The 17,974-nt window shown below is 39.1% G+C and overlaps 1 protein-coding gene and 1 pseudogene across 2 annotated transcripts in view; both read left to right on the top strand.

Moving 5' to 3' along the window:
• The window catches only part of ANTXR2 (ANTXR cell adhesion molecule 2), a 153,923-nt gene that overhangs the window by 54,537 nt on the left and 81,412 nt on the right, over window positions 1-17,974 (top strand). For both annotated transcript variants that reach the window (XM_037051028.1, XM_037051027.1), the window contains exons 11-12: window positions 100-178; window positions 13,316-13,411. In XM_037051028.1, coding sequence (XP_036906923.1) covers window positions 100-178; window positions 13,316-13,411 — 175 coding nt within the window. The remainder of the gene's footprint in view (window positions 1-99; window positions 179-13,315; window positions 13,412-17,974) is intronic.
• Window positions 2,361-3,152, top strand: LOC118990405 (10 kDa heat shock protein, mitochondrial-like; annotated as a pseudogene).

Genomic DNA, 17,974 nt, shown 5'->3' with positions numbered 1-17,974 from the left:
CTTTCTGGCTGGTTTTGAATTATGTAAGGAAATAAAAATATTCCACAATAACTGAGTTTTTAATTTACTTTTAATTATTGTGTCTTCATTTTCTTTCAGAACTCTTGACGTATCAGTGAGCCTTAATGGAGGAAAATCTGTCATCTCAGGCTCATTAATAGTCACAGCCACAGAATGTGTAAGTAAAAAAAATGCATAAAGTTACCATTTAAAAATGATTCTATCCTGAAATAATTTATGGATTCTCAGTGTTGTTGTGTACTATAATAAAGAGGGCACAGACAATAAAGCTGGAGATCATTACAAGGAAAAATTTGTATAGAATTTATTTTAGGTTTTGTCTCTCCTGTAGCTGCCTTTAAAGAGATTTTATTTTGATATTTATAAAATCCAAGTCATTTAAAATCAAATTTTGTAGGTGAATGATTTCCAAATAAAGAATTATCTTTTTAAACATTAGATATAAACAGAATAATGCTTTTTGTTATGAAGGGTCAATTATAGTATCTAAGACATCTTGTTTTTGAAATTATTAGTGCATCTTAATGAGTGAGCTTATTATTTTATCCATTTTTATGTTGGTGCTTTCTCGTATGAGTAAGGAATTTGATTTTGATAGCTTGAAAACATCTTACTTTAAAACTGCACTGAAACTATATTTTAGTTGAGATTATTGATTTACAGTACCTGTCAATGTATTGAAATATAAACTCCATCAATAAGACATTGTTTTCCTTACAGTTAATTTTTGGGGTTTATGAAAACTTTTGATATTAGATTGTTGAACATGAAAACAGAACAGTAAAATGGACTGACCACGTGACTATCATTTTTATGAGTGTATTTTTCTTTGTAAAAAATATATAAATCAAAGCACAAAACAACCCTGCCCTTCAAAAGAAAATCCCTAAGCTAAACTTTTCTCACATCTCATGGTTTCATAGTTTCACATGTTAATTTTTAACTTGAGAGACATTCGTTCTCCAGAGAACAAACAGAACAATTCAGTATTGCCCGTAAAGAGATAGTTGTGTTTCTCATTGTGAGGAAACATTACAGGGAAAACAAGCATCCGTATGGACTCTTGGGTTGCTGTGGAATTCTCTGGGTAGTCCTTGAACAATACCTGTTTCTATTTTGAAAATATTTCCCCCTCTTTTCATTTGCCATTCATGTTGTAATTTATCAGTTTTGTGAATGTTGCAATTTGTAGGTTTTCTGGTCTTTCAGGATGTGGTTGAGATTGCAAACACTTGTGATAGATAGTGTTTAACTCACTGAAATGGCATTTTTTTCTCCATCCTTCTTCCTATTCTGCTCCTCTGCCTGTCTTGTTTTGCTTCAAGCAGGAAAACAAACCTTTTCGGTATCCCATAACCATACACAATTGCACTGTGCAGGGATGCTGGGGTTGAATGACTCATCTGGAATTTGTAAGTCCTGTGCTATAAGGAGGCCTTCCTAGATCTTGCTGGTTCTCAGAAAAATGTAATGTGACTTAAGGTGGTTAAAGAGTAAGGTAATTTTGAGAAAGGACAGTGGTTTTGTCAGATGGAGAGCGAGGGAAAGGACAAGTTGTAATATTAAATAAGGGATCAAGGGAATTATTATTGGCAAGATATTAGAAAATACTTAAGGAAGGTGAGGGGATGAACCCTGAAGCTCACCCAAGGGAAGAGTGTTTCCTACAGAGGGAGCAACTAGAACAAGGTCTGAGGTAGGACTCTGTTTGGCAAGTTTAAAGAGGAGCGAGGTAGCCAGTTTCCTGGAGTGACGGTACTTGCGGTGAGTTGGAGTCTTGAGATGAGTGGAAGGGAGTGGAGGGAGGGAAACAAAGTATGTAAGGTTTTGTAAGTCATTGTAAAGACTTGAGTTTTTCTTTGGAGTGAAACAGGAAGCCATTGGAAAGTGACATGGTGTGACTTAATGTTTTAAAAGAATCATTCTGGCTCTAGTCTAAAAATAGACTTTGCAGGTAGGGGCCAAAGTGGACATTGGAGACCAACTTTGTGGCTCTCTTCAGTAATCTGGGCGAGGAGGCATTGCCCCACTATGGGGATGGCAGTGGAATGGGGAGGAATTGCTGGATTGAATTTAAATATATTTTAAAGTGGAGCCCATGGGATGGATACCTGGACAGAGTAGTTGTGGATGTGAAAGACATTAAGGACAGTTTCGAGCTTTTTGTTTCTCACCTGAGCAGCTAGGATGGGTTGTCTTCAGGTAGAGTAGTTTTTAGAAGAAGGTGAGGATTTCCGTTTTGAAAATGTTGAGTGAAAGATATTTACTTAGTCATCTCCCCTGAAATGTCAGAGAGTTGAATACACAAGCCTAAAGTGCTAGAGAGAGCTCTGGATTGGAGGCACACATTTGGGAGGTGTTGTATGGAATGAAGTAGTCAATCAAATTCCACCTGACTTTTAATGGGGAAAAAAAACTTTGAGGAGATAGAGCAAGAAGTGAAAGAGTGTAAGAGAAATGTTTGTGTTTATGGAGGAATCAAGAAAAATAGGTTCTTGGAAAAAAAGGGGAGGGGAAAGCATTTATAGATAAATAGCTAACAGAAATTGAGGGTATTTATATTTGATTGGAATCAAAATAGTGGAAGGAAAAATGGAAATAGAAAATTTAGACCAGATTATCAATAACCTGAAAGTAAAGTTTGGAGTTCATCCTATGGGTCTGTGTTTTCTAAACTCCAGTATTCAGAAATGTCAGTGTTGAAATGAAAAAAAAAAAGAAAATCTCCCACGTTCACAACCCACGGACCCAGCTGTGTGTCCCCCTCTTGTGAACAGAGTGTGAACTTCCGCAGTGGAATCATGGCAGGACAGGTATTTAGAAAGTTTCTTTCTCTACTTGATTATTTATTCAAAGGAGTGCAGCTGAAGCTGTGACCAAAGGAGGCAATATGCATTCAGAAAAGTCTCAAGGAAAAGTGTTGTGACTGCCAGTACTAGCTGTTGGAGCAGGCTGTACAGGCAAGGGTGGAAAGGTTGAACCAATTCGCATGAAACTTGGAGATAAAGTACTTCTCCCAGAATATGGAGGCACGAAAGTAGTTCTAGATGGCAAAGATTATTTCTTACGTAGAGATGGTGACATTCTTGGAAAGTATGTAGACTGAAATAAGTCATTATTGAAATGGCATCATGTGCCCAGCTGGTATAGCTCAGTTGGTTGAGTGCCAGCCTGCAGACCCCGGAGGGTCACTGGTTCCATTCCCAGTCAGGGCACATGCCTGGGTTGCAGGCCAGGTCCCTGGTGGGGGACTGTGAGAAGCAACCACACACTGATGTTTCTCTCCCTGTCTTTCTCCCTCCCTTTTCCTCTCTTTAGAAATAAATAAAATCTTAAAAAAAAAGAAATGACATTACATGAAGCTGCCCTTTCCACTGAATTTCTGAAATCTTTCATCATGTAAATAATTTTTGTGTATCTTTATAATTAACCAGTGATATCCAAAATAATAAAAAGAAATAAAAATAGATGATGCTTTTCAGAATGCTAGGTTTATTCAATATGAAAGAATATTTTTATTCTGAATTTGTTTGCTCTCCCACTTAATTTTAAAATATGCTTTGAGGAAAAGATAACTATAATCATCCTTGCTACATTCCTTCCTTCCTTCTTCTTCCTTCCTTTCTCTCTTGATGTGGGAGGAATATATAGTGATAGAGAAAAATTATGATGGACAAAGTTAAGTAGGTAAGGATGATCTTATTTAACACTATTACAATAGACTGAACTCAACTCCACTGACAAAGGGCTGGAGAGTTTGTAAGGGCTGGAGAGTAGGAAACATCAGGCACCTGTGCCTGCTAATTGGCCTTACCTGAAGGAAGAGTAATCTTTTTCCCATCTTCCTGACTAAGGTAATGGTTAAAACTTGGAGCAAAGCACCCATGAAGGTTAGGCTCCCACCATCCCACAGACACTGTGATGATCCCATTTCAAAGGGATGGTTCTTGGGTCCAGAAGCACAGTCCCCATCCTGGGGTCTGGGACACTGGAAAGTGACTCTAAAGGAAATCTATGTATTTCAAATTAGCAGAGAAAGATTTTGCAGCTATACATTTTCTAAAGTACAGTCCCTAAAAAAGAGCCGTCAGGGATTTTATAGTCAGGAAGAAACCTGTTTAAAGTTTAATCAAGATGAGGAACAAATGTAAGGCTATCTTGGCCAATAGAAGAAGCGAAGTGAATTAGAGAAGGAACAGCTCAAGAAATGCAACGATCAGGACACTTACCCCAGAAGAAGCCGAACCAGGACAGAATTCCAACATGAAAATAAGGCAGGGTAAGCTGCCTCCGAGAGCGGAAGGAGAAAAGGTCAGAGAGGTCACAGTGACCTTGATGCTTCAGTCCAGGCTGATGTTTTATAGACTTTTGTGTGAAGTGTATTATTACACTTATTATTATAGGATAATAAATACTGTAATCTACTTTATATCAAAGATAATCATAGGATAGTCCTTTTCTCTCATTAACTATAATTATTATTTTATATTCAAACTCACATTCCTCTCTGTGTGGGAATAATATTACTATTTTATAGATATAAAAAGACTGGGGCTATCGGATGTACCTGCTGACATATGCATTAAATCTCTGTTCAAAATAGAGGAAGACTGGGTAAAATTATGAAAAATACCTGGGCATTATATTTAAAATATCCAGTATTTTCATACACTGAGATGTGCTAGTTAGGTGAGATATACTTGGTAATATTACTTATTATAGGGTGATGCTTTGGGATTTCACAGACCTTTGAAAACACCAGTAGTTGAGCAATTGATCAATTATGGCCAACCCACAAATAAAGAGGCCTGTCTGGGTGCTGCGAGAACATCCGGGCTCAGTTCTGTGAAGGCACTTATGTCACTGAGCAGTCATTTCCTGTTTACTCTGGGCCTTTCTCAACAAGAGGCTGATACAGGGCTTGCACCTTGCTTATTGCTCCCTTCCCAGTGCCTGGTCCTTGCACAGGGTTCATGCTTCAAAGTTACTGTTAAATGAATGGATGAAAGTGGTCTTATATCTGGTTTGAAAGTGGAAAAACCAAGGTGTAAGTTGAAGGGATTTAAGGGTAGAACCTGAGGAGGTATTTAGGCAGTCATTTCTCTTCCGTCTCAGAAGATCTGAATGTGTCTGTTTAAAAAAACACGGTGAAAGATGTCTTCTTTCCCTCCTTGAAAGCACTCCTCCGAATCACCTGGAATAACAATCCCAAGAACATCCCCGTCTGCTGTGGCTCAGCAGCTTCAGCACAGACCTACGGGTTCCTAGTCTAGGGCACATGCCTGGGTAGTGGGACAGGTCCCCAGCAGGGGGTGTGCGAGAGGCAACTGATGTTTCTCTTCCTCTCTTTCCCCATCCTTTCCCCTCTCTCTAAGAATAAATAAATAAAATCTATTAAAAAAAGAAAAAGAAATGCCATGAACATGCTTTTTGAGCATGATTAAGTGTAAGACACTGTGCTAAACGTTATGTATATGTAAATCCCTTTATGACGTCATATAATACTCAAAACTCAAGAGGAGGCTATTGCCATTAGCTTAATTTACAGATTAGAAAACTGAGGAACAGAGAGCCGCCTTCAACTGTTAGTGCACATTTATGCAAAGATATTAGAAGGTACTTTTTCTATTAGGTGGGCCCAGCCCTCAGCAGGGGTACATGGGCTGGATGAGCAGAACATGGGCTGATTCAGCCCTCAGTGTGCCCCGGGGGGGGGGGNCTCAGTGTGCCCGGGGGGGGGGGGGGGGGGGGGGCTTTGAACTTAGAGGCTCTGAAGCCTCTTCTGTTACTTGTTCAGTTTCCCAAAATGAGTAAACACTAGAATTGACAATTGAACCCAAATCTGTTTTGCTCGCAGCTTGAACAGTTGCGCAATCTGCCATTTGTAACTAGGTCCTAAATTGATTTTTATAAAACAGGTCGGCATTGTGTGTGTGTGTGTGTGTGTGTGTGAGTGTGTGTGTGTGTGAAAAGTGAGAGTGTAAGCATTTCAGGTTTTGGAGGCTGTACTGTTTTTGTCACAACTACTCTGCCATGTTGTGCAAAAGCAGCTATAGATTTTTGTAAACAAATGGGCCTGGCTGTGTTCAACACAAATATGTACACTGAAATTTGAATTTCATGAAACATATTCTTCTTCTGATTTTTTTCAGCTATGTAATAATGTAAATTTTTTTTTCTTAGCTTGTCAGAGGTCTTACGAATAGATGAGTTGATTTAGCCTTTGGGCCATAGTTTGCCAATCCTTAATATGAAATTTTCTGGAAGAATCCAGTAAATGAAGTGGACACTAATTCCATGATTATTTTTTTCCAACTCTGAATTCATGGAAACAAAATTGTGGGGACCGATTTCCCCCCTTTTGTGTCTGTTTTATTTTTAACATAGTTGCTGTGATTATTTTCTAGATAAAAACATGTGATTCATGCAGTTTTGAAAATTTTGAGTGATTCTTCTTTCCTACAGTTATTTTGCAAGTACAGTAGTGACTCTGGTTTGTCTGTGTACTTCTATGATTCACTTAGATCGAATTTTATTTATATTTGGCTAAGTTGTTGACTGTACATTAATAACTTGCAAAGTAAAGGAAATCAGATGCAGAGGAAGTTAAAAAACTTAATGTGTCCAAGATGATTAGGAAATATATTTCTTCTACCTTAACATGAAGTTCAATTTTCTGATATATTCCCAGGTAACTCTTAACAGTGTTTTGGCTTCACAGCCTTGACCAGCGTCGAGGTACTAAGTCGGTGACCAGACCCCTCAGCTCACTCTTACACCCTGGCCTTTTTGGACGTCTTATAGTGCTGCATGTTCAAAAGTGTCATTAGGAAGAACTGATCAACAAATGACCGCCATTTCCTCCTGTAATAAAGAGAGTTACTGCTTTTTTAGAAATTTATGATTATATCTTTTCTTCAGCTTCTTCAGGTGCTACCAAGTATCCTCAAACTCTGTGTTTTAGCTGAAATTGTCTTTTTCTCATTTTTGCTAGAAGCCACTAATTCTGCCCCCACTCCCTCCCTGGGCTTTCTTATACTTCCTCCACAAGGTCCTCTCAGAGCCCTAGACTAGGTTAGTTCCCAGTTTGACGTGTTTCTATTGTAGTTTCCTTCCATTCTACTCACATCTGTAATTACTTGTTCAAGGTTTATCTCTCCAACTAACCTGTGGGCTTCATGAAGACTTGTACATTATGCCTTTGGTACCTGTTCAGCTGCCTGGTATTTGAACAGAGATGAGCCTAATCAGAAGTGAGAGGCATTTAGTTTCTGCCTCTGATACAGATCCATGTGTAATCATACCTAGTTTTGTCTGACACTTAAGTCTGCGGTTTGCAGCACAGTATCTGCTCGCAGGATTGCAGTCTATGGGTTTGACCTTTCCTTAATTTGTTTATAAAGTTATGTGAACAATGAAATTTATTTTCCTTTCATGTCTGAAGTCTTTCATGCTCTGATAATGGCTCTGGAAATCAAAACAAAGGAACTGGGAGAGTCTGAATTTGTATACAGTTAACTGAGCTAAGTCTGGGTCCTGTTATCCAGGGATGGGTTTTATGCACTTACAGCAAGTCCAGGATGCATGAAATTCTCTGCTTTTCCTGACCTATATTCCATCATGCTTAGCTTAAATATGATAAAGATTAGGTCTGTAGGTCTTTTAAAAGTATGTATTTTGGTCTTAATTTTATTGTAGACAAGTCTTTGGAATCAGATGAGATAATAATATTGTCATACTAAATGTATGTTGCATCTGGACATGCATAGTGTTTTGTCAGTGTTCTTAATAGGGACTTTTATGGAGGGGACATCAAGAATTTTACCTGTTTATCATGCCCAGTCCATCTACTTTATATTACCGAGTTATTTATATATACTCAATATGATTTTCTGAATTTTCTATTCATGAAACATTCATAGAAAAAAATTAACCAGTAAACTTTTAGCAGATTCGTATCTCCTAGCTGCATATCCTTATTTCTGTACACAGGATTTGGATTCTAAGAAAGGAAGCCAAATGTTCATAGAAGACTTTTGAAAGTTGCAAGGCACAGCCAAATGGTGAGCCGTTTCCAGGAGTGCCGCAGCCAGACCCCCGTGCAGGAGAGGTCTGCTGGGGGATGCTGTGCACACTCCACACATGGACAGTCACAGATTGCACGTATCTTATATCAGCCCTTACATTTGAAGGTGGGATCGTGGGTTTGACATTTCTTCCATAGGATATCACAGTTTGTATGCTATTTCTTTGACATTCTTTTCCCGTTAATATTCCTGTTTGCCTAGATTTTAGAGCTGAACATAATCAAACCTGTAGAGAGTTGCATGATTTTTTTCGTGAATGTTTAGAATTCTGTGTAGAAAGATGTACTTTGAGTGTCCTTGTAAGTAGGCTGATGCATGTTTGAATTGTTTTCATTGGTTTTAAGAGAACTTAGGTATTTGCCTAGAAAAATTTCGATAGAGCATTTATTAAAGTATTTATTCTCTCTCTCTCTCTCTCACACACACACACACACACACCTTTCTATATGCAAAACACTTATTTAGATGTTTAAGATATATCAGTAACCAAATATTGAACTGACATTTTCATTCTCCCTAACTCTACACTGAGAAGTTGCTAGATGTATGCATGCCCTTTTTTTTAAAAAATATTTTATTTATTTATCTTAGAGGGGAAGGGAAGGGGAGAGAGAGAGAGAGAAATATCAATGCATGGTTGCCTCTCATGCGTCCCCTGGTGGGAACTGGCCTGCAATCCAGGCATGTGCCCTGACTGGGAATCGAACTGTGATCATGTGGTTCGCAGGCCCACGCTCAATCCACTGAGCTATACCAGCCACGGCTATACATGCCCTTTTATCTATTATTTTAAATTAACTTTTTTTGGGAAATATTATGTAATAGCATCTTGGAGTGCCTTAAGAATGGATTAATCGTAGAAGGTAGAGCAATGTGAAAATAGTGTGGGTGTGTGAACTTTTTGTAGTTATTCTTCTTGTCTTCTTTTTTTAAGAAGTACTTAAGTGTAGTTTTTTATTCCTGAGCAGATTTGCTGTTTATTTTTAAGTGTATTTTATTGATTATGCTTTTACAGTTGTCCCATTTTTTTCTCCCCTTTATCCCTCTCTGCCCTGCCCCCACCAGCATTCCCCCTGACCCCCTTAGTTCATGTCCATGGTATGTACATATAAGTTCTTTGGCTTCTCAATTTCCTATACTATCTTTAACCTCCCCCTATTTTGTATCTACCAACTGTACTTATTCCCTGTACCTTTTTCCCCATTCTTCCCCCACCCCCCAACCATAACCCTCCTTGTGATCTTGTTGCTAATTGTGTTTCTTGTCATTTTACTGTTCATAGTTTTGATCTTCTTTTTCTTAGATGAGCCCCCTTTAACATTTCATGCAAATAAAGGCTTGGTGACGATGAACTCCTTTAACTTGACCTTGTCTGGGAAACACTTTATCTGCCCTTTCGTTCTAAATGATAGCTTTGCTAGATAGAGTAATATTGGATATAGGACCTTGCTTTACATGATTTTGAATACTTCTTTCCAGCCCCTTCTTGCCTGTAAGATTTCTTTTGAGGAATTGGCTGATAGTATTATGGGAACTCCTTTGTAGGTAACTGTCTCCTATTCTCTTGCTGCTTATAAGAATCCTCTTATCTTTAATCTCGGGTAATGCAATTATCATGTGTCTTGGTGTGCTCCTCTTTGGGTCCAGCTTCATTGGGACTCTGTGCTTTCTGGACTTGTATGTCTATTTTCTTCACTGGATTGGGGAAGTTTTCTTTCATTATTTTTTCAAATAAATTTTCAATTTCTTACTCTTTCTTTTTTTTTTTTCTGGCACCACTATGATTTGGATTTGGAATGTTTTAAGTTCTCCCAGAGGTTGAACTTTAGCCTGTCCTCATTTTTTTTGAATTCTTGTTTCTTCATTCTATTCTGATAGAATGTTTATTTCTTCCTTTTGTTCCAAATTGTTGATTTGAGTCCAAATTTCCTTCCTTTCACTGTTAGTTCCATGTATATTTTTCTTTACTTCACTATGTATAGCCTTCACTTCTTCCCTGATATTTCAGGTACCCACCTGACACCACACATAGTTACTGCAGCACTATTGACTGTATTCCCTGTGCTCTACTTTACATCCCTATGACTGTTTTGTAACTGCCAATTTGTACTTCTTAACCCCGTCACCTTTTTCACTTAGTCCCCCTGGGAATGGTTTGAAAACTTAAATGGATTTATTAAAACTGAAAGTCTGCTAATAATAAATATCTTTGAAACAATTTGTTTTGGGATAGTTTCTAAGCAACTATCTGGTAATCCTGTTCTTTGTCTTTTATTGTGATACTAACAGATGATACGGAAATGACACATTTCAAGATTTTTCAGATTAACTAAACCAAGTATATTTTGCAGCACTTCCTGGCTAATCCTTTTGAAAACTACCGTTTCTTCTTTTTTTCAGTTATTTACAAATAACTGTTTACATAATGATTCTTCTCTCTTTTGGGGCATAGGTAATTATGTATTATACTTCAAATTCCATTATAAAATGATCTTCTTAAAAGCTACTGTGATTCTTGCTTAAGCATCAGAAAGTCTCTTTGCTTTAATCAATGGTGATATTTTACAAAGTGGATTCTAGGGAAACTGGTTCTGTAGGATATTGAAAATGTTAAAAAAGAACAGTTCTGTGCTGATATTAAGTTGAACTTCTTTTTTACAAAACAATTCAGGGCTTTATAAATATGTTAATGTGCAAAGTGATTTTCTAAGAGAGATCTAATAGTCATGGCTTTTCCACAGAGTTTGTTGATTTGGGAACAACCAGCTTTCTTATTTTGTGGATTAGCATAGAGGTCTAATTTTATCAAATTACTTAAGTTCTTGAGGCCTCCACTTTCTAATACTTTTAATACAATGGCATTCTAAGATACATACTGGTAGGTTCTCTGCCCTGCCTCTCAACACCTCTGTCTCTCAGCTCTTTGGATAAATGTGACTCTCACCCTGATCTCTGGGCTTTTACTTCTTGTTTCTTCCCTGAATTCTTTCCCTTAAAAACAAAACAAAACATTATTACTGGGGATCCCATGGAGTAGGTTAGGAAGACACACCTGCTCCCTTGGAAACTTTAGCTTTACACTAAAAGTTCAATGATCACTGTTCTTCATGATTGTGGCTTTTGCAGTCTTATTTCTTTGGAGTTCATTCTCTTAGTAAATAGCCAAGCATGGAGTACACATTGGTAAGTGGTTTGGACCTAGCCCCTGCCCCCCTAGAGCTCATAATGAATAGTGTTAGAAAAGAGAAATTAAACAACAATCATAGTTATTCATAAACAAATAAATATACAAATACATTCTGATAAGCGCTAAAGATTAAAGTATAGCCCTGGCTGGTGTAGCTCAGTGGATTGAGCACGGGCCTGTGAAGCAAAGAGTCGCTGGTTCGACTCCCAGCCAGGGCACATGCCTGGGCTGCAGACCAGGTCCCCAGTGGGGGACACATGAGAGGCAGCCACACATTGATGTTTCTCTCTCTCCCTTTCTCCTCCCCTTCCCCTCTCTCTAAATAAATAAATAAATAAATAAAATATTTTAAGAAAAAGATTAAAGTGTAGAGAACTCTGCATTGTATAGTAAGGTGGAACATTTCTAGCCAGAGGGTGCAAGGAAGGCTTCCTGGGGAAGTGGCTTCAGCGAAGCTTTGTGGGGAGAATCAGGTGGTTGGTAGATGAAGAAGATTGAGGGCAAGCCCAGAGCAGGGCCTTTGGGCTGGAGGACCTGGGAGCGGGGACCAAGGGGGTAAGAGCAAAAAAGAGAAAGAACAGATGGGCATGGACAACAGTGTAGTGACTGCTGGGAGGTGCAGGGGATGGGGAGAGGCGGAGGACAAAGGAGAGAGAAATGGTAATGGACAAAGGATGGACAGAGACTTTACTTGGGATGGTGAACGCACAATACTGTGTATAGATATTATGTTGTGTAATTGTGCACCTGAAATCCGTATAATTTGTTAACCAGCACTGCCCCAATAAATTCAATAAAAAGGAAAAAAATACCACTGTGGCTTCGGAAAGATAGTGCTTGAGCTGCCATGAGAGATTTTTGGTACACGGATACATGAGATTGCATTCTTCCATTGGTACGTGCACGCCATTTGCCCACAAGAACTATTTGTTGTTCATTTGTCCCCTTCTTGATGATTTACGATATTCACTTGCTCTATCATTAAATATATAAAGCAAATAGTATTCCATTCCCCAAATAGTCTGGGAAAATTTTGTGTAGAGGGAATCATGGTTGTAACCAAAGTAATCCTTTCCCAGAGACAAAAGATAGGGACCACAGGGACCATTCCTGTAACCCCAAATACTGATCTTTTCTACATTCCTTTCTACATTCTTCAAGGCATAATTTAAAACAGTCTCTAGCATCTTGAGAGATTTTATATTTATTATTGTTTGCTCTATAGTAACACATATGAAATAGAATATAAAGGAATTTATACAATTTAAAGAATTTAAAGGAATATGATAGAAATCTGGTTTGACATTAGGCTTCTAGTAGTATTTTCAGATGTTTCCAAAAAAAATAAAAAGTATTGGTTGTCGATGTACCCATGGAAAATTTTTTAGCTCATTTGAGTGAAACTGGTGACATTTCTAGGAAGCAAAATCTCAATGGACTGAGAAAATGCTCCAGAGAAGGGCAGTTCTGCAGCTTACTTAATCATTAGAATCAGAGGAGGAGACCTAAATAAAGTCATATGAAATCCATTGTTGGTAGATTAAAGGGGTGGGAGAAGGCAAAGCAGGGGGATCTTCAGGATTGGATGGAACATAAAGCAGAGATACACACAATAGTTAATACTTAACATTCACAGCACAGAGATAGGTGCAGAGAGCAAGGAACAAAATGACAGTGAGGAGTTCTGTCATTTTGGAAAAGGAGATCACTCTGACATTTTAAAGGTGTGCCATCTTAGAGATGCAAAAAGACAACAGACAGGCTCCCTTCAGGTGAAGACTGACCTTTGCCGAGGAAGATACTGGCCTAGGGCATGACCACCCACCATGACTCACTTTTCATTAGGAAGTTTTACATTCAGACCATCCTATGTGGTGTTTTTCATTCTCTTGAGTTTGTGAGGCCACCATGCAGGCTTCCCCTGAGCTTATCAGGCTTAGTATGCAGCCCCTTTTCTCTCTACTGGGATTTGACCCTTAGCTTTGCTGACTGCCTTGTTTTTGCTTTCTTCCTGCTCCAGTCCAGTGGGATTGCCGCCATCATTGTTATTTTGGTGTTACTGCTGCTCTTGGGTATTGGTTTGATGTGGTGGTTTTGGCCCCTCTGCTGCAAAGTGGTGAGTAAGACTTTCAAACCTTCTCTTTTTTTCTTAACCAGTAAGATATAAATAAAGCCTGAAATGGGAATCAATGCTACATTGTTCAACAACAGCAGTTTCAACTAGCAAACTGAATTTTAATAGTTTTTATCACTGCAATAACTTCTAGACAATATGTGTGCCAATAAATATTTATTATAAAACTCCATCTAACAAAATGTCAAAATCCGGTTGGGAGGAAGAAGGGGAGAGGAAGGTAAGAGAGAAGTCATAGGGATAAAGGGTTTTCTACTCAATTACAAAAGAAGTTGAAGTAAAGTGGATGATATTGTCTACTGGATTATTGGAAGAAGTTGAAAATCTGTCAGATCTCTTTTTAAGTGCTTATTGAATCTCTCATTACCTTTTTGAGAGCTCTACTATTTCAGAACCTTCTTTTTTTGCACCTCAGAGAAACATTTTAGATATAAGTCATGTGCAAATGTCAGGGTATCTGTGAAAACAGTCACTTTTGAAGTTGTGGCAGTTGGTTTTAGTTTATATCATTTTTCATGTTTAAGTGAAACCTCTAAAAGGATATGGGTGTATATTAATTTTCAGTTGCTACTGTAACAAATTGCCACACATTTGGTATTTTAGCTTAAAGCAGTGCAGATTTATTATCTAACTGTGATGCGGTCACTGGTGCAGCATGCCTCTCACTGGGCCCAAGTGGGCTAAGAGGTGTCCGGCATGGACACATTCCTCCCTTAATGCTCTGGAGGAGATCTGTTCCCTTGCCTTTTCCACCTTTTAGAGGCCACCCACATTCCTTGCCTCCAGGGCTCCTTCCTGGATCCTCAAAGCCAGCAAGATGCATCTCTTCTACCATTCTTCTGTAGTCGCATCTGCGTCTGACTCTGAACTCAGCTGGGGCAGGACCTCCAGTGTTAAGGAACCGTGTGATTAGGTTGGACACTTGGATAATCCAGGATAATCTCCCGTTTCAAAGTCGTTAACCTTAATCACATTGCAAAGTTCCTTTTGCCTTGTAAGGCAATTTAGTCACAGTTCCAGGAAATTAGACTGTGGACATCTTTGTGGAGTTGCAATTCTGCCTACCACAGGGTGGAATGCTGAGTAATCAATAGCAGCAGATTTCAGGCAATCCAATTTGGATTCTTTGGGTTTCACAGAAAAGATTATTCCAAAGAAGCACTTTTTCAAAGCATGCCTACTACTTATGTTGCTAGTGCTCCTTCTGCTATCAGCACATTATATAGAACTGTGTACTCTGTAGATCACAGTATTGTTTTACATAGTATTACTAGACTACCTTTCACCCCCTCACCTTTTGCTGACTGATTTCAATTTCCTTGCAACATCAGGCAGTGCCTGTACTTCAGTCTGCTTTCAATAGGCAACTTCACAGTCTTTCATCTCAGAGCAGGAGGCACAGAATTAAACAACAGTAGAAACCAGAAGCATCCTGTCTCTTGCTGAACTAATCAGTTTCCTGCCATAGCAGTTTATGCACAAACGGCTTCCTGTTGTAATCTTGACTTTCCTAGCGACACCTAAAGCTTAGGTTGGCCAGCATTCTTGAGTCTCACAGTAAAAAGCAAAACTTTGTCCTAAAATGATTTGTACTCCTTGTTTTTGTTTTTATTTTAAACTCTGCAGGGTGGGGGGGGGTGGATTTTCTTTCTTTATTACTTTGCAGTTTCATATAATATTGACCAGTGGACTCAAAAGTATCGAAGTATCAGGTATTTTTTAAAGACACTTGCAAAAACTGAAACAGGCTTCTTTGGGAGGTTGCTGGATGTGCTCAGATGAGGTCTTGACTATCATTTTAGATCTTATAGAAAGGATTCAATCATCAGGTTGGGAGGAGAGATCCATTCTCACCCTGGGAATCTGAAGATTGCAAGCCACGGAGTGTATATACCTTTAAGATGTGAGGGCTTCCAATCCTCAGAAACATCGTGAATGCTTGCTAATTTCTCGAGCTGGTTTAATGGAGAAAACCACTTTTACTTTACATTTAGAAATGTAGGTTTAGAGGGCAGCAGTCCCTGTGTACCAGCTGATACTTAGATCTAAGTATAAGTGAATCACAGCAAATCTTCCCCAAAGTAGCTTTGAAAGCCGGCTGAAGGTAAAGGCAAACTCCTGCCTTCAGCCCTTAGCAATCTGTCTGTGCCAGTGCTGTGCTAGGAGCTGGGGGATACAAAAATGGTTACAATATGGTATGGAAGCTCACATTTTAGTGCAAAATCCAGCACTGTGGGCAAAATGTACACAGAGGGCGGTGAGTGCCCCAAGAGCAACACATGTAAAGAACAGTAAGAACACAAAGAAGGCGGGATTTGCTAGAGTTAAGGGACTATTTCAGAGAAACCTAAGCTGCTGACTCCAAACTGAGTTTGGAATGATAAACAATTTTGTTGGCAGTTGAAGAAGGACAATTCAGTTGAAGTGTGTGCAGAATTACCAGTTATTCTGCCATGCTTTGGAGAGGCCTAGACTGAGGCCTCGGGTGCCGCTGACGGGGAGTGTGAAAGATGGTTTGAGATCCAAGACTGAACCCCAGCAGGGAGGGCCTCCTGTGTCTTTTAGTAAGTTTGTACTCACTCCAGGGATGCCGAGAAGCCACTGGAGAGATTAGATCTGTAAAATTCCCTGAAAGAAGCTTTACTTGCTTCTTGGCTGGACGTCTGGTCCTGGCAGGGATTAAAGTCTGGGTCCAGCTCAGTTTCAGCAAGGATTGAAATGGAAAGCCAGTGACAGACAGTGCACCTTAGGGATGGCTGGAGCAAAGTGTCTCTGAGGAAGTGTGGAGAGCTGGAGTGTAACAGAGGCTACGTGAGCTGCAGAACAGTGAAGAGGGGACCCGAGAAGGGGCGAAGGAGGCTAACCTGTGGAAAAACAGAAAGATCTTGAGTGTACCCTGTGCTGTAGGACAACTGAGGGATATTCATTTCACTTTGTTCCTTTTAGAGAATATACATGTGCCATGCTGGAATTAGAATGTGCTGAGTTAAATAAACCTTAGCATTAACTTACTAGGGATAAATTTGACTTTGATTTTCTGTTATTAGCAGTCATATTACTTTTTAATGGGAAAAGAGATACATTTATTTCAGCTTGGTGTTGCACAAATTTCTTTTTGTTTCAGTGTGTTTAAGTACCAGTGCTAGAGGGTTAAAACCAATCTTCCGACTGAAGCATGACTAGCAGTCTAAAAGGCCTGTCCTCCTGCACATTTAAATTATGTCTGCCATTCACCTTTTGGGGAGTCCTGTGCTCCAGACCTCTTATCAAGATAAACAGCCTGGGGAAAAGCTCTGACCAGAGGCCTCAACATTTGTCACACATTCTTCATTCAATCATTTCATATTTTATAAAATATCATTTTTTAAAATTTATTTGATTTTAATTGTTATTCGAGTACAATTTTCTGCCTTTTATGCCTATCCCAGCCCACCCCCCAAGCCCTCCCTACCTCCCTCCCATTTCCATCCCCCCTTGTTATTGTCCATGTGTCCTTTATACTTGTTCCTGCAAACCCTTCCCCTTTCCCCCTGAAATTCTCTCCCCTCTCCCCTCTGATCACTGGCAAATACCACATGATCTCTCCTTTAATGGGAAACTAATCAATGAAACAAACAAGCAAGCAATAACCAAAGACACTGAAATTGAGAACAGGCTGAGAGTGAAAATATGTTATGAAATGATTTAATTGTTCATTGTTTAGAGACTAAGATTTCATGGGTATGTAGTAATGACTCAAATGTGACAGTGGCATTTGGATCTTAGACGTGATTTTCAGTTGTTTTTGTCCTTGGAGGCCCTTGGAGGAGTGCTGATCAGATTTCCAGTGGTGGCCCTTCCCCTAGGGAAGGCAGGGGCTGGGTGAGGTATCTCCAGGGATCAGCATAGTTTGGAAAGCCCTGTGTGTTATGTTGAATAATGATCTCTAAAGTTATCTAGGGCTTAATTCCTGGAAACTGAATATTATGTCATATGGGTAAAACGGATTTGCAAATGCGATTCAATTCAAGATTTTTTTTAACCTTTACCTGTCTTTATTCTTCTTTAATTTATATTCTCTTTTAGAAAAATCTTTATTGTATTATTTTCCATTGCCATTTAGCCCCTTACACCCCCCTCACCCCAGCAATCACCACACTGTTGTCCTTGTCTATGAGTTCTTTTTCCTTTTTGCTTAATCCCTCCACTCCCAAACCACTCCTCATACCACAAGCTGTCATCTACTTTCCATCTCTGAGTCTCTCTCTGTTTTGCTTGTTAGTTCAGTTTGTTCATTAGATTCCACATATGAGTGAAATCATATGGTATTTGTCTTTCTCTAACAGGCTTCTTTCACCTAGCATAATGTTCTCCAGGTCTACCCATACTGTGGCAAAGGCTAAAATTTTCTTTTTTATGGCCCAGTAGAATTCCATTGTGTAAATGTCCCATAGTTGTTTTACCCACTCATCTACTGATGGACACTTGGGCTGCTTTCTTATCTTGGTGGTTGTAAATAACACTGCAATGAAGGTCGGAGTGCTTATGTTCTTTCCATTAGGGTAT

Source organism: Sturnira hondurensis, unplaced genomic scaffold (genome assembly GCF_014824575.4).
Source record: "Sturnira hondurensis isolate 20B ecotype Veracruz unplaced genomic scaffold, ASM1482457v3 Scaffold0007036, whole genome shotgun sequence".
Lineage (NCBI taxonomy): Eukaryota > Metazoa > Chordata > Mammalia > Chiroptera > Phyllostomidae > Sturnira > Sturnira hondurensis.
The sequence above is the reverse complement of the archived record's forward strand: the minus strand, read 5'-3'. Positions and strand labels throughout refer to the sequence as shown.